The sequence below is a fragment of the Chiloscyllium punctatum genome, chromosome 20 (genome assembly GCF_047496795.1).
Source record: "Chiloscyllium punctatum isolate Juve2018m chromosome 20, sChiPun1.3, whole genome shotgun sequence".
Lineage (NCBI taxonomy): Eukaryota > Metazoa > Chordata > Chondrichthyes > Orectolobiformes > Hemiscylliidae > Chiloscyllium > Chiloscyllium punctatum.
Genome location: NC_092758.1, coordinates 46,679,864 through 46,703,785, shown reverse-complemented (window position 1 = coordinate 46,703,785; position 23,922 = coordinate 46,679,864). Strand labels below are relative to the sequence as shown.

At 40.4% G+C, this 23,922-nt stretch overlaps 1 protein-coding gene across 5 annotated transcripts in view; it reads right to left on the bottom strand.

Moving 5' to 3' along the window:
• LOC140492103 (protein phosphatase 3 catalytic subunit alpha-like) overlaps positions 1-23,922 on the bottom strand; it is a 426,658-nt gene that overhangs the window by 70,783 nt on the left and 331,953 nt on the right. For all 5 annotated transcript variants that reach the window (XM_072590850.1, XM_072590848.1, XM_072590851.1 and 2 more), the window contains 2 exons: positions 17,761-17,906; positions 16,656-16,795 (listed from right to left, as the gene is read on the bottom strand). In XM_072590850.1, coding sequence (XP_072446951.1) covers positions 16,656-16,795; positions 17,761-17,906 — 286 coding nt within the window. The remainder of the gene's footprint in view (positions 1-16,655; positions 16,796-17,760; positions 17,907-23,922) is intronic.

Genomic DNA, 23,922 nt, shown 5'->3' with positions numbered 1-23,922 from the left:
ATTATCATGATAGTAACGCCTTGGGTTCAATAAACAGAAGAATGTTGTGTGAGGCAATACCACCAAGAATTGCCGGCATGTTATTCACTCTTAAATATATTTAGGTACTTGTTGTAAAACTTAAAAATGATATTCTCTAAACTGGTAGTTCATTACATCTTCTGTTTTACATTGGCACTTATGTTTTTATTTTTCAAGAACTACTTTTATTTAAATGGATCCTTCCACATTTTCAGGATTTCCTCATAATGCTAATTAATGATTTTAAAAGAGTACTCACTGTTCCTTTTATAGTCAAACAAAGTAGGACATTTGTACATAGGAAGCTTCCATGAAGTGTTGAATTAAATTGAATTTATTGTCACATGTACCAGGGCATAGTGAAAAGCTTTGTCTTGTGAGCAATTAAGGCAGATCACAAAGTTAAGTAGCATAGATAAATAAATAATAAGTAACAGCAGCAAAAACAAAAGCACAGGTACACGAGAATGTTAAGAGTCTGTGAGTCCATTCAGTATTCTAACAACAGTAAGGTAGAAACTGTTACGATTCTGGTGTGTTCTGTGGTGGAACTGGTCCTCCTGGGAGCAGTCCCGGCGGAGGCAGAGGAATTGGGAATACGGGATGGCATTTTTGCAAGAGGTAGGGTGGGAAGAGGTGTAATCCAGGTAGCTGTGGGAGTTGGTGGGTTTGTAAAAAATGTCAGTGTCAAGTCGGTCATCATTAATGGAGTTGGAGAGGTCCAGGAAGGGGAGGGAGGTGTCAGAGATGGTCCAGGTAAATTTAAGGTCAGGGTGGAATGTGTTGGTGAAGTTCCACCACAGAACACACCAGATGGCTTCCTTCTTTAGAGACCGCAATTTCCCTTCCCACGTGGTTAAAGATGCCCTCCAACGCATCTCGTCTACATCCCACACCTCCGCCCTCAGACGCCACCCCTCCAACCGTAACAAGGATAGAACGCCCCTGGTGCTCACCTTCCACCCTACCAACCTTCGCATAAACCAAATCATCCGCCGACATTTCCCCCACCTCCAAACAGACCCCACTACCAGGGATATATTTCCCTCCCCACCCCTTTCCACCTTTCGCAAAGACCATTCCCTCCGCGACTACCTGGTCAGGTCCACGCCCCCAAACAACCCACCCTCCAATCCTGGCACTTCCCCCTGCTACCGCGGGAACTGTAAAATCTGCACCCACACCTCCTCCCTCACCTCTATCCAAGGCCCTAAAGGAGCCTTCCACATCCATCAAAGTTTTACTTGCACATCCACTAATATCATTTATTGTATCCGTTGCTCCCGATGCGGTCTCCTCTACATTGGGGAGACTGGGCGCCTCCTAGCAGAGCGCTTTCGGGAACATCTCCGGGACACCAGCACCAATCAACCACACTGCCCCGTGGCCCAACATTTCAACTCCCCCTCCCACTCTGCCGAGAACATGGAGGTCCTGGGCCTCCTTCACTGCCGCTCCCTCACCACCAGATGCCTGGAGGAAGAACGCCTCATCTTCCGCCTTGGAACACTTCAACCCCAGGGCATTAATGTGGACTTCAACAGTTTCCTCATTTCCCCTTCCCCCACCTCACCCTAGTTCTAAACTTCCAGCTCAGTAACTGTCCCCACGACTTGTCCGGACTTGTCCTACCTCCCTATCTCCTTTTCCACCTATCCACTCCACCTTCTCCTCCCTGACCTATCACCTTCATCCCCTCCCCCACTCACCCATTGTACTCTATGCTACTTTCTCCCCACCCTCACCCTCCTCTAGCTTATCTCTCCACGCTTCAGGCTCTCTGCCTTTATTCCTGATGAAGGGCTTTTGCCCGAAACGTCGATTTCGAAGCTACTTGGATGCTGCCTGAACTGCTGTGCTCTTCCAGCACCACTAATCCAGAATCTGGTTTCCAGCATCTGCAGTCTTTGTTTTTACCCAGAAACTGTTACGAAACTGGCTGGTGCATGTGTTCAGGCTTCTGTACCTTATTCCCGACGGTAGAGGTTGTAGAAAAACTTTGCCAGGGTGGGATGGATCTTTGAGAATGCTGGCGGCCTTTCCTTGACAGTGGGCCTGGTAGATAGATTCTATAGATGGGAGGTAGGTCTTTGTGATTGTCCAGGCTGAGTTCACCACTCTCTGTAACCCATCTCTGATTTTGAATGGTACAGTTGCCATTCCAGGTAGTGATACATCCAGACAGAATGCTCTTGATGACACACCTATAAAAGTTGGCAAAAGCATTCGCTGTCATGCCAAATTTCCTCAGGCACCTGAGGAAGAGACATTGTTGGGCCTTTGTAACCAGTGCATCCACATGAGTTCAAGAAAACTTATTGTGGATGACTACTCCCAGGAGCTTGACACTCTCCACTCGTTCCACCTCTGAGCTGTTAATGTGTAGCGGGGCATGAGTAACATCCTGCCGAAAGTCAATAATGAGTTCCTTGGTTTTGTTGGCATTGAGAGCTAGGCTGTACTCAGTGCACCATTTTCTTCCAGGTCTTCCACCTCCCGTCTATAGTCTGTTACGTTGCCATCTGCGGTTCGACCACATCAGCGAACTTGTAAATGGCATTAGTTTGGTATTTGGCAACGCAGTGTGTACAGTAGGGGCTGAGTATGCACCCCTGGGGGCTCCAGTGTTGACTGTCAGTTCAGATGAAATATTGTCCCCAATCTTCACTGACTGTGGCCTGTGGGTCAGGAAACAGGATCGAGTTGCACATAGGAACCTTTGTACATAGGAAGGTTCCACGAAGTAATGAGGTGAATGATCCATTAACCTACTTTGCTGGATCCAAGATGGCGGCGACCCAGCAAGTCTGAGTCTACAGTGCTCATCCCGAGACTTGGGCAAAGTGGGTCACCAGCCCCCACCACACTCACCAAATCATTTAAAATAGTTTTTACTTAATGTAATTAGTTGCTTAGTATTGAATTTAAACAATTTAATCTCCAGTAAAAATGACTAAAGGGAAGGGAGCCCGCAGTTCTCAGCATCAGGAACCCCTCCCCCACCCTCTCCAGCTGCAGAAGAGGTGTCCGCAGCCGCCCCGGGGGACTTAGCTACGGTGGTGAGCCTTGTGGAAATAATCTCCAAACTCGATGTGAAGATCAACGCTTTCATTGAAGAGTCCCGAAACCGATGGGACTCACTCACGGCCGCGCTGCAAAAGCACGACCGAGACATCAAGGAAATTGAGCGCCGAGTCGGAGGGGCGGAGCTAAAGGCCGCCACCTCCGAAACTACAGCACAATTGGCTGTGGATCAGGTCTGGACTCTCGAACAGCGAGTCCGGTTCTTAGAGAATCACACTGACGACCTCGAGAATCGAGGTTCGTTGAAAAAATATTCGTTTGCTGGGCCTTCCCGAATGGGATGAGGAAGGCCAGCTTAGGGTGTTCCTTGAACAGTGGCTTCCACAGTTTTTAAATCTGGAGGCTGGATCAGGCCAGATAAGGGTGGAATGGGCCTACTGGGTTGCAATACGCGGGCCCGGCTCCAATCAGTGCCCCCGCCCCATCCTGTTCCGGTTGCAGAGCTACAAGAAGAGGCAGATACTCTTAGAAGCCTCCAGAAATCTTGGAAAAGATCCCCAAGCCATGATCTATAAGGGATCCAAAATCATGTTATTCCAGGACTTTTCCACAGCTCTGGTCAGAAAAAGGAATGCGTTTGATGAAGCGAAGAAGTATTTAAGGGACTTAAATATTCAGTACTCCTTGCACTATCCAGCGACGCTACGCTTTAACCATGAAGGGTTCATGTATAACTTCGGATCGCTGGAAAAGGCCAAGGAATGTTTGGACTCTCTTAGATAAATTGTAAGAGTTAATTGATGATGTTTTGCTTTTCCCCCACTCTGGTTTTACATCCCCCTTTTTAAAATATTTTAATCCCTTTTTTTTACTTTACTGTTTAATATAATCTTGGGGAGGGGGGTGGGGAGAGGGATTTATTTATTTGTTCTCTACCTAACGATTTTCTCCCACCTTTTTGGAGCGGGGTTGTTTTCCCTTGTTATTTTGTATTATTATATTTAATTATTACTTGTTGAGACTGTAATTTTATAGTTATATATGTTTATACATGGTATTAACATTACCAAATATATCCAAGTGTTGGTGTGGGTGGGGTAGGGTGCTCACTGTTAACTCTAGCTCTGTAGTATATTTGAATTTTCTTCATCCTATTGAGGAGTGCCTGGGTCAAGGGTGGGGCACTGGTTGGGAGAGGATATGATGGACTTTTGGAAACAAAGTGATATCCCTTGGGAACAAGGGGGAAAATCTCCATTTAAATACATTTTTTTTTAACATAGAAATAGTCTTGAATGTTCCCCTAACAATCCAAGGAATACTTGACGCAATCAGGCAACTTCAGAGCGGTAAGGCACCTGGCCCAGATGGCTTTCAAGCTGAATTCTATAAAGAATTTACAGGAATATTGGCTGGTCCACTTATGGACATGTATAACTACTCATACAGTCAGGGCTGTCTCCCACCCTCGCTGAAAGAGGCGAATATCTCTCTTATCCTTAAAAAAGGAAAGGACCCAGTAGATTGCGCATCATACAGACCAATATCCTTGCTAAATGTAGATTTTAAAATCCTCTCTAAAATGTTAGCATTGAGGCTAGAAAGGGTATTGCCACATATTATAAAGGAGGATTAGACGTGGTTTATTAAGGGGCTTAGATCATCCAATAATGTCAGAAGGGTTTTGAATATGGTTCAAGCCTGCCATCAGGGAAAGATACCAGGAGTAGTAGTCTCATTAGACGCGGAAAAGGCATTCGATAGGGTTGAATGGTCATATTTGTTTTGCACATTGGAAAGGTTTGGCATTGGAAAGGTGTTTACCAAATGGGTCTCAACATTATATAGTAATCCCAAGGCAGTTGTGATTACCAATGGATTAAGCTCGGATAGCTTCAGTGTGGATAGGGGCTGCCATCAGGGACGTCCTCTCTCGCCATTGCTATTTACGCTAATAATTGAGCCACTAGTAGAAGCTATACGGGCTGACCCTAATATAACAGCCCCGAGGATTGGTACAGGTAAACATAAAATTACCCTTTAAGCAGATGATGGTTTTCTATTTCTCGGTAATCCTTTGATGTCCGTACCTCGCTTAATCTAAGTTATTAATATATTTAGTGTATTTTCAGGCTATAAAATTAATTTCTAAAAATCAGAGGCTATGCCAATGGGTGGCCTTGTGAGTATATCCCACTTATTGGACAGATCCCACTTTCCCTTTCGGTGGTCCCTGGAGGGTTTCTTATATTTAGGCAATTTTATTACCCCAGTATTTCGTCAGTTGTACAAGGCTAACTTTGTGCATTTACTGGAAAGGATAAGGCAGGACCTCCAGGGATGGGGAGACCTTCCAATTTCCTGGCTGGGTAGAATAGCACTAATTAAAATGAATGTCCTGCCCCATCTCCTATACTCTATGAGAATGCTTCCGGTGATGCTGCTGAGGCTGGCACTATGTAAATTACATGGCTGGTTGGGTTCCTTTATCTGGAATCATAGACGGCCCCTCATTAAGCTGAAGAAGCTACAGCTTCCACAGGCAAGGGGAAGATTGGATTTCCCAGATTTTAGGAAATATCAGTTAAGTTCCCTATTAAGTTACATAGCCGATTGGGTCTTGTCTGACCCGCAATCAATCTGGCTGGACGTCAAGGCTTCTCAAGTAAAATGCCCACTTATTAACCTTTTATTTTCAGACAAGAGGAAAGTCATTACAGACCACTGTAAAAACCCTATAATACTAAACACAATTAAAGCTTGGAATATAATGCGGCAAATTGAAGGCAACTCACATAAAACATCCCCCTATGTTCCGATAATGGGAGCATAGGGATTTCGACTGGGGCTTACAGATGCCACTTTCAAACTCTGGAGATCCAGGGGTATCTCCTGTTTAGGGGATCTGTTTAAAGCAGGGGTCCTGATGTCATTTGAACAGCTGCGTCAGAAATTTGGATTACCTAATGGAGACCTCTTTCGATACTTTCAAATTCGAGATTACATGCAGAAGAAGACTACGTTATTAGATAGTTTTTATAAATCAGATGGAGAATGTAGAGTGCTATGGCCAATGGGAGTATCTTCAGTCAGAACTATTTATCATTTATTACATGATGAAGTATCGGGAGATATGGACAATCTGCTTAAAACATAGGATCAGGATTTGGGACTAGAAATCTCTATAGAAACGTGGAATGACATTTGCGAAAACGCCAGAAGAATCACCATCTGCAACAGAACTCAGGCCATTCAGTTGAAGATACTTCATAGGGCCCATATAGCACCAGATCGATTGGCAAAATTTAAGGCAGGAGCATCTCCAATGTGTCCCAAATGTAAAATAGAGGTGGGCACTCTTGTACATTGCTTATGGACCTGTCGTAAGATTCATAGATATTGGACTGAAGGAGCAAGTGCTCTGACAGAAATCTTAGGAATGGAAATTAGAGTGGACCCTGTATCTCTCCTTTTGGGCTTTTCGAACTTACTCTCCCTGGACATGTAAGGGAAGAGACTATTTTCTATTCTCCCTTTCTGTGCAAGGAAAACTATTTTGGTAAACTGGGTGGCTGAGGGCCCCCCTGGACTTTCAAATTGGCACAGATTAATTATGGAATGTATTCCCCTTGACTTCCTTACAAATATGGTGCACCAAAAGACCGCATTATTCCATAAAATATGGCAGCCCTTCTTGAATTATATAAATACAGATATTTCGGCCATTCTAACAAGGGCTTTTATTTAATTGAGATGGCGAACCTGGCTGGTCCGGGACCCCTTGGGAGAGGAATCCCGCACAAATACGGATTTTGTTACATTTGATGTTAATATGTTCCGAGCATGTATCGCACTATTTAATTTCTGTGTTATCCGTCGGTTTTTTTTTGTCTTATTTGAATAATGTAGAGACTTAATTATACACTCTGGTTAGTTGTAGGTTAGATTAGTAGTTAGTTGAGTTTTGTTTTTCTTTCTCGGTATTTTTCTTTTGTTAAATGTTGGTTATTATTTATTTAAGATTTAATTGTATATCAATGTTTATACTTGGGTTTTTCTTTGTTTGTAAACTTGTAAAAATATGTTAAATTTTCAATAAAAATATCTATTAAAAAAAACTTACTTTGCTGTGTTATTTTCCAAACTGGTGCTCACTGAAAAATAATTAGTGGCCAGCAAATCAGGAGAATTCCTTGTTGATAAACAGCAACTTCCACACAATCTGAAGAAGCAGACAGGCCTCCGTTTAATATCCCAGTTGGAACACACACAGAAACAACTGCCTAGAATTCATACTCATTTGCTATAATGCACAAACTCAGACCTGATTGTCTTGAAAGGTAGCATGCTATTCTTGAATTAACTGAAAATCCTAAACTGATGTTTTATTTGGAATTTTAAAAATGTTACTGCACGAAAGGAAACAAATAATAATGATACAGCTTGACAGGGTCTGCTTGTTGGTCACTGTTCAATTTCAGTGGAGGTGGGATGTGACCCTTCAGCCTGAAAGCCTTCCTGTACAGGACTAATCTGGGGAAATGGCAAACAGGGTTTCTATTTGCACTCTTCTGCCTTGGAACTAACTTCACTGAGACCAATAAATTATCCTCTAAATGTCAAATACAATCAGAAAATTTTATAATATTCAGTAGGTCTGGCAAGACCTTTGTAAAGAATAACGCAGTCAATATTTCAGGTCAATTCAGAACTTCCATCAAAATATGAAATATCATTAACCTGAAACATTCACTCTGTTTCTTTACACAGATGCTGCCAAACCAGATTACTCCTGGGATTTTCTACCTTTTTCTCCTGATTTCTAGCATCACCACTACTTTACGTTTTTTAAGAGCAATTGTCAGACATCTGGCAAATTCGCAGAACATTGGTTGTTTTGCAAGTTCAGCAGTTACTTTCTATTAATATTCTACTACGGTTACTAATAATTAATCCTACATGTAAAAATAACTTAGCAACAACCTGGAAATCTTTGCCCCTGGGCATCGTTGTCCTCCAGAAATTATGAAAGTAGGTTATAGTGACCATGTTATACAGAATTAGAAAAGACAAACATTTCCCACTGTGAAATAGAGCAGGCCAAGTGAGCGTGAAGAAAACCACTGAGGAATTGCTTTACAATTTCACAGAAAGAGAAGAACAAAGAAATCTGGTGTTTAACCCTTTTTAGTTGGTTGTATCCAATTCAAAATTTATTTTTAATTCAGTCACAGGATTGGATGGCTCTGGCTAGGCCAGCATTTATTGCCCATCCCTAATTGCCCAGAGGGCAGTTAAGAGTCAAACACATTGTTGTGGGTCTGAAGTCATATGTAGGCCTGATCAGGTAAGACAAGATTTTTTTCCCTAAAGGGCATTAGTGAACCAATTAGGGTTAGTCCAACAGTCGACAATAGATTTATGGTTAACATTATTCTTAATTCCAGATGTTTTTTAAAAATTGAATTCAAATCCTACACCTACCATGGTGAGGTTTGAATCTGGGTTTCCGGAACATAAGCTGAGTTTCTAGATGAATAGTTTAGCGTTAATGCTGCTAGGCCATTGAATTTGTATTCAGTTATAAATGACACAACACATTCTAAAAACATGAATAAAACTACCATATTCTGACGTATTTTATGTACAATATTTTAATTCTGGACAAGACTGCCAAATGTATGTTAAGGTTTGATTAGGGACAAATAAACCCTTCTTCTATGAAGATTAGATTCCCTACAATGTGGAAACAGGCCGTTCGGCCCAACCAGTCCACACCGACCCTCCGAAGAGTAACTCATCCAGACCCATTTCCCTCTGACCAATTCACCGAACACTATGGGTAATTTAACATGGCCAATTCACCTGAGACTGCATTTTAGTAATTCCTTAAGTTACACTCAAACACAATTCACCTGACCTGCACACCTTTGGAGTGTAGGAGGTAACTGCAACACCCAGAGGAAACCCACGCAAACATGGGGAGAATGTGCAAACTCCACACAGACAGTCGCCTGAGGATGGAATCAAACGTGGGGCCCTTGTGCTGTGAGGCAGCAGTGCTAACCTCTGAGCCACCGTGCCGCCCCTCAAAGTGAATAACTTTGAGATCCCAGGTATATACTGAGAGAGTAAAACCACAAAATTCACAGTTTTGTTCAAACAAAATCACCACTTTTACACTATTATCCAGAATTAATATAAAGCACACATGAGTTAGCAGACAAACTGTGGTCTAACACCCCATTAAGCATATTGAAGAGTAAACATGGTCAAGTCAGATCCCACATATTTCTCAGGAACCTACCCAAATATGAATGTCAGGATGGGTCACTTACAAGAGACTCTCATTCTTCACTCTACTCTTGAAACTTCCTGAAAAGTTACTTTTTCTTGGTCTGCCTCAATGACTTTCAACATCCTAGTACTGTAGTTCAATCTCTTTTCCCGAGACTGCATTTTAGTAATTCCTTAAGTTACACTTAAACACAATTCTAGCTTTCACAGGCTCAGCTGGCACTGGGTTTCTCCAAGTTACAATATTTCTCAGCTACAACAAGCAAATACTGCTTGGGTCTTCCTTCACCCACACTCTCAACTGCACTGCACTATCAATTGTTTTCAAGTCCTCTTCCAAGCCCCAAATGTTCTAGATGGATCTGAGAGTTTGTCCTGAAGCCTAGCCCCAACTTGCAACTGCACCTAATGGCTGCTATAGTTTTTGTGAACCGTAACTGCCTGGAATCTAGTATACCAGTGTATTTTTAGTATGGAGTTTCATCCCCTGTTTTTGCCCACCATGGGGTCAAGTGGCTTACCTTTTTCCCACTGCCATGGATTATGAAGTCAGGTTTTGACAGCACTTCTCATATGCAGATAGATTATTGTCCCTGGATCGGTCATCCAAGAATCCAGAATGCTGGTTTTGTGCATCCGTATCCTGTTCTGGGCATTAGGACTCTGATGGAAAGCTGGGAATTTGAGTTTGTAGCCTTTACCTAGAACCACATGCCTCAACAACTTCTTCTCCCTCACAGGAGAGACAAAGTAGGTCACTGGTTTTTAACAACAAGTATGTTGGACATGCATTATGTGTATTTTACTATTCTAGTGTCTAATACATTCTCCTTTAAAATGATGAAAGCTGAGTGAGACTCTATCATGAGCTCAAACTAGAGAATTGGGCCTACATTCTGAAGAAATGTCATACTGGACTCTAAATGTTAATTGTGTTCTTCTCTTAGCAGATGCTGCTAGACCACTTGTGTTTCTCCAGCATAATTTTGTTTGTTTCAGATCTTCAGCATTCACTGTATTTTGCTTTTATTTTCATATTCTTACTCCAAGTTCCCAATTTTCAACTCTTTCATTTTCAGAAATAGTTACATTCCCAAGACCTAATTATAAGATAATAAATTATAGCTATAAGCTGCCAAAATAAGTTTTAATATTAAGTAATCAACATAAAAATGTTAACTACAGCAATTTAAAATGCATTTGATATGGTGAAGAGATTATCACATAAAATTAGATTAAATTAGGGTTAATGCATTGGCCTGGATTGCAGAATTGCTCACAAACAAAGGTCCCGTGGAATAAATGGGTCAGTTTTTGGATTGACACACTGTGACTTTTGGATTGCCACAAGAATCACCATTTAAGTTATTTAACTACTTACAATCTATATCAATGACACAGATAAGAGAATTAAGTGAAATGTATCCAAACTTAACGATGATCACGTGGGAAGGCAAGCAGTGAGAGAAACAGGAAAAGGACCTCGATAAGTTCGTGGAGCATGTAAGAATGTGGCAACTGGGATATGATATAGAGATATGTGAAATGAAAAATACTTCTATAACATGATGGTTGCATTCTTGTGCAACTCTGCCTTATAGAAAAGTTGCACTTTAGAACCAGTACTTAAAATGTTGGTGATTGAATCGCATTACAGCCAACACACATTTTAAAAGTTCATACTTTAGAAACAGTGTCCCCAATTCATCAATTGCATTACAATGAATTTGCATTAATGAAACATGTGTTATAACAGAATGACCTGCAGAGCACTTTTTTTTTAAATGGTAAGAGTTTGGGAGATTTCGGTATTTGGGTACACCTGGATATCAATATACACAATAAAGTAAATGTGCATGCAATGTGGAAAACAGATAGCATATTAGCCTTTAATACTGCAAGTGGGCATCAGAGCCACCCCGCATTTGCCATGGGACTATGCCTACATCGGTAAAACTATAGGAATTCATTTTTGTGTTTTAAACGGCAGCCGCAGCTTAAACCCACAGAACTCAGCAGCTGCCGGTCCGCCCACGTGACCAGGAGATGGGAGCCAGAGGACAGATCAAATCCACACTAGGCCAGACACTAACCGTGACTCATAGACCGAAACTCCGGAGCTAATTAATATGGAAACCCATCTCCTAATCAAATCAAGAGACTGACTGAAACACACCCATATTCATCAATACAGAACCATCCTGACACAAAGGACAGGCTTCCACCAGACAGGAACGAACAGACTAATACACACCAGCACCCCAAGGGAACAAAGGGGGGTGCTAGCCCTCAGCCCTCACAGAGAGAGACAAGCAGAGAGTACCCGGATCCGTTTACATAATCCAATTAGCACCCTATTGTGTGTACACTGCAACTCTCCTGGGACGGCAGGAAACCCAACATTTGCACCTACTCCAACGATGATGGGGAGCTATCATCCCATTCATACTCAAAATCCTCACATCCTGACAAAGAAAGGTATATAATGTGTAGCAGCGCGCAGAAACAGCAGAACAGCCAAGATTCAGACCTCGGTTGGTCTCCGCCAGTGTTACTGTATCAATAAACGTTACCGATTGTTGAACTGCACTCTGGGCTCCTACTGATATCATTTCATCAGCGCTAATAATACAAAAAAATTTGAGAACATGAAAATAAAATAAAAGTTTATATAAAAATCACGCAAGGCCTTGGAGTGACCAAATTTAGAGAAATGTGTACAGTTTTGGTTTCCTTATCTAAAGGCAGTCCTTGGGTCATGAACAGGTTCTGTTCTGGAGTTTGTCTGCAAATTGATTGAAATGCAAGTTGGAATGCAATACAGGACAATATAAAACAGCCATTCATAAATGCAGGATATGTTTGTATGTCAGGTCTTTAAAATTACACTCTTGTTTGGGACTGCGTTCCTATGTATGAGTGTTAGTAAGTTGGATGTTTGTAAGAGGGGGATCTCTTGTGTTTAATTGTCTTGGAGGAATGTAACAAGGTTTCTTTGATCCTTGGGATGAGCAGACTGCTTCCAGGTGAATAGGCAATATTGCCCTAAATTTTAGAAGAATGAAAGGTGATCTCATTGAAGATTTAAAATATATCTTAAGAGATTTAACAGGTTAGGTGCAGAAGAATGTTTTTCCTGACGGGAAGTCTGGTTGCAGTCTCAGCAAAGGAGGTCAGCCTGAATGACTAAGATAAGGATAAATCTTTTCATTCAAAGGGTTGTAAATCTTTGGAATTTTCTATTCCAAAAAGCTGTGAATATTTAACCATTGAGTAGGTTCAAGACCAGGATTGTTAGATTTTGGGGTACGACTTTGGGTGTAGATGGGGCAGAACCTTAGCCATGATCTTATTGAATGGTGGAAAAAGCTCAAAAGGCTGAATGGCTTATTCTTTCTCTTTCTTTTATGCTCTTATGTGCTTACTCTATCAAAATGGATAGCAAATTCTGGAGTTTGCACATGACTGGAATAACATAGAAATCCATAAGTTGCCATTAGTGATTCTATGCCAGAGGGTGTGCTGTTGAGGTACACAGACAATGGAATCAATGGAAATCAGTTGAATTGACAAGAGCTTTTTCCTTACGCTGTTTGTCTCATTGCATAACACCCCAAGAGATGCATCTTGTCAAATAGTGACTGAATTTTTCCAGTCTATTAAGTTCTGCTAAACGCCCTTATGGTCCTGAAAAGCTATAGTTCTTTTTGTGGAATCTGAAATTTCTCCATAATTATAATGAAAATCCAATACCAAATAGTTTTTCCTTTAACTCAAACAGCAAACATACCCATATGAATTAAGTACAGGAGAAAGTCGTTTGGCCACAAGAGCCTGTTCATTTATTTTGCTACCTGAAAATGTATATTAAAAGAGTAGGATTTTAAGTTCTTTTAACTTTCTGGTTTTCTGCACGTGAATATTTTAATGTGATTTGCTACTTAGCTGTGTGTTGGCACTGTAGTTATTGCATTCCAATTTAAAGTGCTGTTGGAAAAGGAAAAAAGTCAGATCATAAAGATTGTTAGAAACAGTGAAGTCAAGGAAAGGAAGGGAAGGGTCACAGATGGAACAGGTGAAGGTGAGACAATGATGGAAGTTGGAAGCAAAATTGCTAAACTTTTCCATTTTTCGTGAGCAGGAGGCAACAATGAGATAATTAATATATGAGAAGAGGAGTTTTGGTTGAGTCCAGAGTAGGACTGGAATAAGAAATGTTCCACATACCCCATCAGGGAATAGGCAGAACTGGGACCCAAGTGAGCATCCATTACCATACCTTTGGTTTGAGAAAGTGGGATGAATTAAAGGAGAAGTTGTTCAATGTGAGAACAAAGTCATTCAGGTGAAGGAGATAGAGATAGATGGAAACTGTGCAGATCTCTTCAAGAAAGAAGAAGAAAACTATCCTGATGGGAAATAGATGCATAGAGGGATTGCACATCACTGGTGAAGAGGAAGCAGCTAGAGCCATGAAACTGGAAATTGTGGAACTAACATAAAGGATCAGAACAATTGCTAAGACAAAGTAAATGGGGCAAGCCTGATCAAGGGGCAATAATAGAGCCAAGGTAGCAAAAAAAACATTAATTAAGGTTAGGAACAAGCTGAAGAAATAGATCTGCCAATGTAATCCTATTTGTGGATTTTGTGAATAACAATAAATGCCGGCTGTGTGGGTTGAGGGACTATGAGGTGGGAAGCTACGGAGGGGAGATCGCCAGAGGGTATAAGTTCAGTGACATGCCTAGAAATAACAGTCTTATTTTCAGTGGTAGGGTCATGAGCTAGTAGAGGATGGAAAGAAATATATGACAGCTGGCACTCAGCCTCTGCAAGTTTGATGTCAGCACACTAGATAACACTATCACCTTATCAGCCAGTTTGATCACAGATTTATGGTTGGACCCAAGGAAATGGAGTGCTGGAAGTTCAGAGAGAGACAGGTAGACTGGACGATGGGAAGCACAGAAACCAAGGTGATCGATGTCAATTAGTAGTTCTTGATGAAACAATTAAGTGAAGTTACAAAGTTAGAGGGAAGAGTTCAGGTGGAGGAGTAGTTCTGGAAATGGGTAAAAAGGTCTGCATGGCAGAGATGATTCCTGTCCAAAGAAATAGGCACAAATGACAAGATAAAGTTAAATCTTTGGCTGAGCACAGTTCATTCAACAACAGAGAAGGAAAGGTCAGAGAATATAGTGGACATATGGCAAGAAGTAGGATTATATGAAGGGATGGAATCAAAGGGAACGGGAGGGGAAAAAGATCCAGAGGCATGTCGGTACCACTGCAATATATGGAGATTGCATTCCCGAACAAATAATTAGAACAAAAGAAAATTTGCATTATCATGTTTCACTAATATAGTCTCCATTAGATAATTTTCTTTTTTGATTTTAAAGGCATCAAGGGGTACAGGGAAAAGGTGGGGTATATGACATTTAGATAAAGGTTCAACCATGACTATAGCATCTAAGCCTGCTCCAAGTTTCTATTCGAAGGGAATTTTTTGATAAACTAAGAAAGACAGCTATTGAAAGAAATGCAATTATTCATCTGGATTTTAAAGAAGCATTTGACAAAATACCATACAAAAGGCAGTTTAACAGAATTATGCTTCATGGAAATAGGCAGATCATTAAGTTAGCTTTGTTCATCACTGAATTAAGGACATAAAATAGTGAGTTGAGTAAATAGTTGTTTTCAGAGTGAAACATGGTAGGCAGTAATATACTCCAAGGGTCAATTCTAGGACTTTATTATATATGTAAATGAATGACATGTATATAAAAATACAGAATAAAATTTCAAAATCTGGCAATGATACCATACTTGGTGATGTGACAAACAACTATTGTCACCTCTTGATGAAAATGATGATGCACATTTTTCCTCAGCTTATGAATAATATAATGTTTCTTTCATTTTAGGCTTTTAAAGTCATAACTTTTTTTAACTTTAAAACTAATTCTTAGTTTTTTTAATAATGCTGTTTTCAAATTTCTATTTCCTCAAGGTTCTTTCTCATTTATTTCCACACATGGTATTTTCATAAAATGATTAAAATTAATAAAATCATTAAAATGATAAATCACACTAATGCAAAATATCTTAAGACTTGTTTTGAGCTGTAATAAAATACTAATGAAGAAACAAATATATTGGCAGTCAGTAGATATTTGCATGCAAAGTAAATTTTCTACAAAAGTGCTTTTACTGTACAAACTTGTTTTTCTGCAGCTCTGAGATGGGTTGTGTTGACCTTACTATTAGGTTTAGCAACAGTGAATACTGAAATAAATTTAGTTAAGAAAATAATATTCAAGTTTGGAACTGGGGAAAACTATGATGGCATACACATTATATATCAAATGTTTTCCAGCCCAAGTGTGCAATTGTAAACTTGTAGCTTCATTCTTTACACAGAAATCCATTACAAGTATGTTTCTGTCATTTCCTCTTCTGTCATTGAATTATTTTAGCTGACATTTTGAAAGAGAGGCAATGATTTTTCTAATTTGTAAAGCAGCGTTCTCTATTATATTGAAGTGCTACTTGAAAACCTTTGAAAAGTTTCAACACAAAAAAATTTTACTTTTTACATTTCGCTACTGTTCCTCCCATCATGGAAGAATGGTCATATTGGACTTTGAATATTAACTCTGTTACTGTCTCCACAGAGTTGGCCTGCTGAATTTCTCTAGCACTTTCTTTTTATTTCAGATCTCCAGTATCTGAAGTACTTTGCTTTTTGACCGGTGAATATGGTTGAGCACACTATTGTGGAACTCTCAATGTAAGATTTTGTGGTTGAGGTAATTGGCCTCAACAACTACAAACATTTTTCTTTGTGCTAGCTATGACTTCAGTGAGTAAAAGACTATGACAGACTAACTGAGACTAGATCGAGTTAGTTTTAGTTGCAATGGCCAGAAAAAAACATGGGTGATAGTTTTCAAAATCTCCCATTGCCATTGTCAATCATCATAGTTGTTGCAAAACATTAAATATTTCAAAAAGTCTGCATGAATTTTTCTCCCAACTCAACTGGAATTAATACTTCACCAAGTTGGATTTCATAGAAGAGAAGATGTACCTTTAATTCTGAGATACAGCAACAAAGTTGCCTCTGAGTGAACACAAAGAACAAAGAAGGCGAATAGATTTGAAATGGTCCCTTATAAAAATTATACTTATGAGTTATTGGCATTTCACCTCACTCTTAATCATTGCTAAAATACAACTGTCCATCATAATCAGTTCTGTCACGTTTATAATGTAAACTGATAAATATAATTTCAAGGACTTACCTATAAAAATAAGAGCATCCTCTCACTGTATTATGACTGAAATATTCCTGTGTCTTTTCATTTCCAAAGTCTTCCAAAGGATCTGACCATAAGAGATCACACATTGGACCAAAAGCTGGTGGTTCTTTATATCTGTCTAACTGTGGAAAGAAACACATTGCATTTTCCTCCTGCTGCACCTAATGAGTATAAAACATCCTGATTTCGATGTCAGCACACTACTTATTTTTTTAAAAGCTCATTACATTTCCCAATCACAGAAAACACATTCTGGATGTACTCTAGATGTCTACACTTCATGAAAAATGAATAAATTGTGTTGATAGAGTAGCTTTAATATGATGCTTAATAGACACCTAAAAAGAAAAATGGATAGAAAGCCAATGAAGGAGGCGGCTTCAGAAATCATTGAGACTTGATTCAAGAATTGAGCTCTTCAGGATGATCTTAAAAGAAAAAAATGGTTTATGAAAGGAATTTCAGTCCCAACATTGTGAATGACTTGAACACTTCAGGAACACTTGCTGATTCAGCAATTATTTTTCCATGTCAATAAAGATACATGTTTCTGATTCTCTGCACACAGTTTTGCTGTTTATCAGCCACAAACTACAGCAGAGAGCATAGTGATTAAACAACTCATTTAATCAAAGATGATTAAACACTCCTAACATATTATTCCTCATTAAGACTACTAGCAAACATAGTGTGTGGAAGAGTCATACACCTAATGCATAATATACATAATGCAATTAAAGGTTTGCTCTCACATGTACTGAACCACTTGTCACCATCAGCACTTTTGGGGATGCAGGAAGCAGTGGATGCAGATTTCTCATTGAACACAACTGGTTGTTTGGTCTATACCACCAGACCTCTAGACTATTAGAGCAGTTTTTCTAGGCATCCTATCCCTCACTAATTTAGCAAACATACTTTAAATATCCAGCCACTATCAATCACGTATTTGCCAGTAAATTCTTCGATTTCTTTCATCATTGTTCCAATGATTTTCTTTTTTTTAGTTTTACAGCTTTTGAAAAGCAAAGAGAAAGGTAAGTTTACCACTTCGTAAAATATTAAACCATAACATTGAAAAACTCGCCTTCTTTATATCATCCAGGGTGTGTATTTCAGGGGAAAGACCTCCATGTACACAAAGAAACTGCTGGTTCATCAGTGCAGCAAGTGGAAGACAGTCAAAAGCTTCCATGCATGCATCATATATCTGTTCTGAATACTTGATTTTACCTGAGGAAAAAAAGAAATCCATGTTTATTTTTGTATACTGAAGGTCGAAATGTTTTGCATAATAAATCATGCAAGATTCTATTTAATTACATAACAAGAAAAGAATCATGGGTAAGACCTTTTTCAAAATAATTTCAACTTCAACTTGGACTATAACTTGGTAGTGGATTAACCATCTATTGTAAGACTGATCCAATTTACACAAAAGTTATGTGTGCAAATTAGGCAAAGTCCATGTCAAAAGTGGCATTTCAGACATTCAGCTATCTTACCCTAACAAATCTCAGGGATGAAACTCTACTTTTGGGGTAGAAGTGACCTGTACAAAAAGGACAGGTTGCACCTAAATTGGAAGGGGACTAATATACTGGCAGGGAGATTTGCTACAGCTGCTCGGGAGGATTTAAACTAGTAAGGTGGGACCCAAGGAGATAGTGAGGAAAGAGATCAATCTGAGACTGGTACAGTTGAAAACAGAAGTGAGTCAAACAGTCAGATTAGGAAGGGACAAGTTGGGACTAATAAATTAAACTGCATTTATTTCAATGCACGGGGCCTAGCAGTGAAGGCAGATGAACTCAGGGCATGGTTAGGAACATGGGACTGGGATCTCATAGCAATTACAGAAATGTGGCTCAGGGATGGGCAGGACTGACAGCTTAATGTAGGGGTGGGGGTGGCAATTTTGATTACAACAGTGCTGAGGGAGGATATTCCCAGAAATACACTCAGGGAAGTTATTTGGGTGGAACTGAGAAATAAAAAAGGAATTAGGATTATTAGGATTGTATTACAGACCCCCCAATAGTCAGATGGAAATTGAGAAACAACCTTGTAAGGAGAGCTCAGCTTTCTGTAAGAATAATAGGGTGGTTATGGTAGGGGATTTTAACTTTCCAAACATAGGCTGGGACTGCCATAGTGTTAAGGGTTTAGATGGAGAGGAATTTGTTAAGTGTGTACAACACAATATTCTGATTCAGTATGTGGATGTACCTACTAGAGAAGTGCAAAACTTGACTTACTCTTGGGAAATAAGGCAGGGCAGGGGACTGTGGTGTCAGTGGAGGAGTACTTTGGGGCCAGTGACCATTATTCTATTAGATTTAAAATAATGATGGAGAAGGATAGACCAGATCTAAAAGTTGAAGTTCTAAATTGAAGAAAGGCTAAGTTTGACGGTATTAGGCAAGAACATTTGAAAGCTGATTGGGGGCAGATGTTCGCAGGGAAAAGGATGGCTGGAAAATGGGAAGCCTTCAAAAATGAGATAACGAGAATCCAGAGAAAGTATATTCCTATTCGAGTGAAAGGAAAGGCTGCTAGGTATAGGGAATGCTGGATGATTAAAGAAATTGGGGGTTTGGTTAAGAAAAATAAGGAAGCAGATGTCAGGTATCGACAGGATAGGTCAAGTGAATCCTTAGAAGAGTATAAAGGAAGTAGGAGTATATTTAAGAGGGAAATTAGGAGGGCAAAACGAGGACATGAGATAGCTTTGGCAAATAGAATTAAGGAGAATCCAAAGAGTTTTTACAAATACATTCAGGACAAAAGGTAACTAGGGAGACAATAGGGCCCCTCAAAGATCAGCAAGGCGGCCTTTGTGTGGAGCCGCAGAAAATGGAGGAGATACTAAATGAGTATTTTGCATCAGTATTTACTGTGGAAAAGGATATGGAAGATATAGACTGTATGGAAATAGATGGTGACATCTTGAAAAATGTTCACATTACAGAGGAGGAAGTGCTGGATGTCTTGAAATGCATAAAAGTGGATAAATCCCCAGGACATGATCAGGTGTACCCGAGAACTCTGTGGGAAGCTAGAGAAGTGATTGCTGGGCCTCTTGCTGAGATATTTGTATCATCGATAGTCACAGGTGAGGTGCTGGAAGACTGGAGGTTGGCTAATGTGGCACCACTGTTTAAGAAGGGTAGTAAGGACAAGCCAGGGAATTATAGACCAGTGAACCTGACGTCAGTGGTGGGCAAATTGTTAAAGGGAATCCTGAGGGACAGGATGTACATGTATTTGGAAAGGCAAGGACTGATTAGGGATAGTCAACACGGCTTTATGGATGGAAAATCATGTCTCAAAACTTGATTGAGTTTGAGGGAGGAACAAAGAGAAGAACATTGATGAGGGCAGAGCAGTAGATGTGATCTATATGGACTTCAGTAAGGCATTCGACAAGGTTCCCCATGGGAGACTGATTAGCAAGGTTACATCTCACGGAATACAGGGAGAAATAGCCATTTGGATACAGAACTGACTCAAAGGTAGAAGACAGAGGGTGGTGGGGGTGGAGGGTTGTTTCTCAGACTGGAGGCCTCTGACAATTGGAGTACCACAAGGATCGGTGCTGGGTCCTCTATTTTTTGTCATTTACATAAATGATTTGGATGCGAGCATAAAAGGTACAGTTAGTAAGTTTGCAGATGACCCCAAAATTGGAGGTGTAGTGGACAGAGAAGAGGGTTAACCTCAGATTACAACAGGATCTTGACCAGATGGGCCAATGGGCTGAGAAGTGGCAGATGGAGTTTAATTCAGATAAATGTGGGGTGCTGCATTTTTGGAAAGCAAATCTTAGCAGGATTTATACACTTAATGGTAAGGTCCTAGGGAGTGTTGCTGAACAAAGAGACCTTGGAGTGCAGGTTCACAGCTCCTTGAAAGTGGAGATAGGATAGTGAAGAAGGTGTTTGGTATGCTTTCCTTCATTGGTCAGAGTATTGAGTACAGGAGTTGGGAGGTCATGTTGCAGCTGTACAGGAAATTGGTTAGGCCACTGTTAGAATATTGTGTTCAATTCTGGTCTCCTTCCTATCGGAAAGATGTTGTGAAACTTGAAAGGGTTCAAAAAAGATTTACAAGCATGTTGCCAGGGTTGGAGAATTTGAGCTATAGGAAGAGGCCGAACAGGCTAGGGATGTTTTCCCTGGAGCATCAGAGGCTGAGGGGTGACCTTATAGAGGTTTATAAAATCATGAGGGGCATGGATAGGGTAAGTAGGCAAAGTTTGTTCCCTGGAGTTGGGGAGTCCAGAACTAGAGGGCATAGATTTAGGGTGAGAGGGGAAAGATATAAAAGAGACCTACGGGGCAACTTTTTCACACAAAGGATGGTACGTGTATGGAATGAGCTGCCAGAGAAAGTGGTGGAGGCTGGTACAATTGCAACATTTAAGAGGCTTTTGGATGGGTATATGAATAGGAATGGTTTGGAGGGATATGGGCCGGGTGCTGGCAAATGGGACTAGATTGGGTTGGGATATCTGGTCGGCATGGACGGGTTGGACTGAAGGGTCTGTTTCCATGCTGTACCATCTCTATGACTCTGTAACAGATAGCAAGATCAGAGGGACACTGAAAATCAGTAGGTAAATACGGAATTGGTTGCAATGATATCCAAATGAAGCTGCATTCAGCCATTACGTTTCATATATCTCTAACTCTTCAGGCAATATTTTAAATGGTAGGTTAGGAGGCTTGGATGACAAGTAAAATAGCAGATAACTGCACCAGACATTTCTCAGCAGTGAGTTGTGAAGAACCATATGGAGGCAGACAGCCCATTTCAATAACTTCTCTAAGGAAGCATCTTTCAGGCCCACCTCCCCACCTCAGGGATATGCCCTTTCTGTGGCTATTCAGGGAGCCAGAAGTGGACGTTGTATCTCTGAGACCAGGAATGACAATCTGTGACTCCAATGCTCCCCTGGTGGGAAGTACCCTTCATCCCACATAGCCTTCTCCAACACTCACACATCTAAGGTTGCTACATTTTGAGGCATTACATTTTTAGATTTGCTGGCCCTCTGATTGGACTGGCAGCATTTGCCCAAACTCCTGAATATGATGGTAAGATCAAAGGTGGTCAATCAACTGGCTGCCTCCAAAAATATTGCTGAACTGGTCTTGCAGGCAACTGGCACTGATGGGGACATCCCAAGGCTTGTGGTCAAATCCAGCCCTTTAAAATCTCAGGGGTTGTCCTCACCTATTGTAGACTTCTTCACTGTGACTGATGAAGAGGAAGAAGAAATTGAGAACATGAGGAAAAAGGGAAATTGCTTTTCATGGATAATGCTGATGACATCAACAAGAGGATATTGAGGAAATGGTCACACGGTCATGCTGGAGCAAGATCCTGCCTCACATTCCACAGCCACATCTCTTCATTTGTAGCCCCTACATTACTTTCTTACTTCTATGGAGCAAATCATGCTCTTTAATGCAAAATAATTAAGACAGAATCAGTCAGGATGTGACTCCAGCTGGTTTATAGACCATGGGGGATGCGAGCTTCAGGAAATGTCAATTTTCTGTGGTGACAATTAAGAAACTTTTCTATAGCCTTGGAGTGTGGCACTTACTTGAAAGAAATTCATTTGATGAACATCAGACCAACCTGTAGGCTCTGTGGTCAGCTTCCAACGATGATGACCTCTGACGTCATCTTTCTCAAATCTTAAAACTAATAAATATTTTTCAACTGAATCCTTCTGTGACGTCTACATAGCAAATGTGGTTAATTAAATATTATATTTCTAAAACACAATACTAGCCTCAAAATTCAGTTGAAAAACAAACAACTCATTACAGTTTCAAATAACTATGCATACATTCGATATTGAACATAGAATCCCTACAGTGTGGAAACAGGCCATTCAGTCCAAACCAATCCATCCCCTACCCTATAATTCCCCTGGCTAATGCACCTATGGGGAAATTTAGCACAGCTAATCCACCTAACTTCCACATCTTTGGAACTGCTGGAGGAAACCAGAACAAACCAACATAGACTCAGGGAAACTCCACACGGACAGCCGCCCTTGGCTGGAATCAAACCATGGTCCCTGGCATTGTGAGACAGCAGTGCTAACCACTGAGCCACCATGACGCCTTTAAAAATACACATAGAAATACATAGTATATCAGACAAAATTAATATGGTTTTATAAAAGAAAAATTACACTTGATGTATTCATTGGAGTTTTGAAGGACACAACCAGGATGATAGATTAAAAAGGAACCAGTAAATGTAGCCGATTGGATTATCAAATTGCTTTTAATCAGATGCCATGGAACATTTAAATGCTGTTGGACTTGGGTTGACATGGTAGCATGGATAGAGGTTTGGTTACTAGACAAAAAGTGAAGGGGGCGGATAAATGGGATATTTCCAATTTAGCAAGCTGAATAGTGGAGTGCTGCATACATTGGTGACAGGACCTCAGCTGTTTGTATTCCATATTAATAATTTAAACCAAAGAGGCAGAGGGTAATGTATCTAAATTTGCTGATGATAGAAATCTAGGTGAAAATGTAAGTTGTGAATAGGACACAACAGTGCCAAAGAAATATAGACAGAGAGTGGGTAACAAAGTGACAGATGTTATATTATAAAGAGAAATGTTAGGTTATTCACTTTGGTTGTAAAAATAGCAAAATATTTTTTAAAAGGCATGAAACTTGCAAAGGTTGACTTTCAGAGAGACTTCGGTCTGCTTGTGCATACAGTGAATTCTCCTATGATTTTTGAGCGCTCAGCAAAAAAGTTTACAATCTGCCTGTAGGTTGCTGTTGTCTCTTGCATGACATCAGACCAAGGTTCTATTTGCATAAGCAATGATAAATCTGCTTATGAAGTCAGTGCTGGAGTAATGGATGGAAGTATTGGCTTTGCATTGCACACACTTGTTCAGAAAATATTGTCTCTGTCCTCCTAAAATATTGATGAGAGAGGCTACTCCATCTGGGTCTGTCCAGGCTTGTGTTGTCCCATGTAATGTGATCCAGCTTGCAAACTGAGGTTGGTTTTCAGATTATTCACTCATTGAATGTAGGCATCACTGGCAGGCCAGCATTTTCTGCTTGTTCTTAGTTTCACTTGAGAGGGTGGTGGTGAATTACCTTCTTGAACTGCAGTCGACGTGCTGTTGGTAAATGCACAATGCCATTAGAGAGGGAATTTCAGGATTTTGATACAGAGATAGTGAAGAAACGAT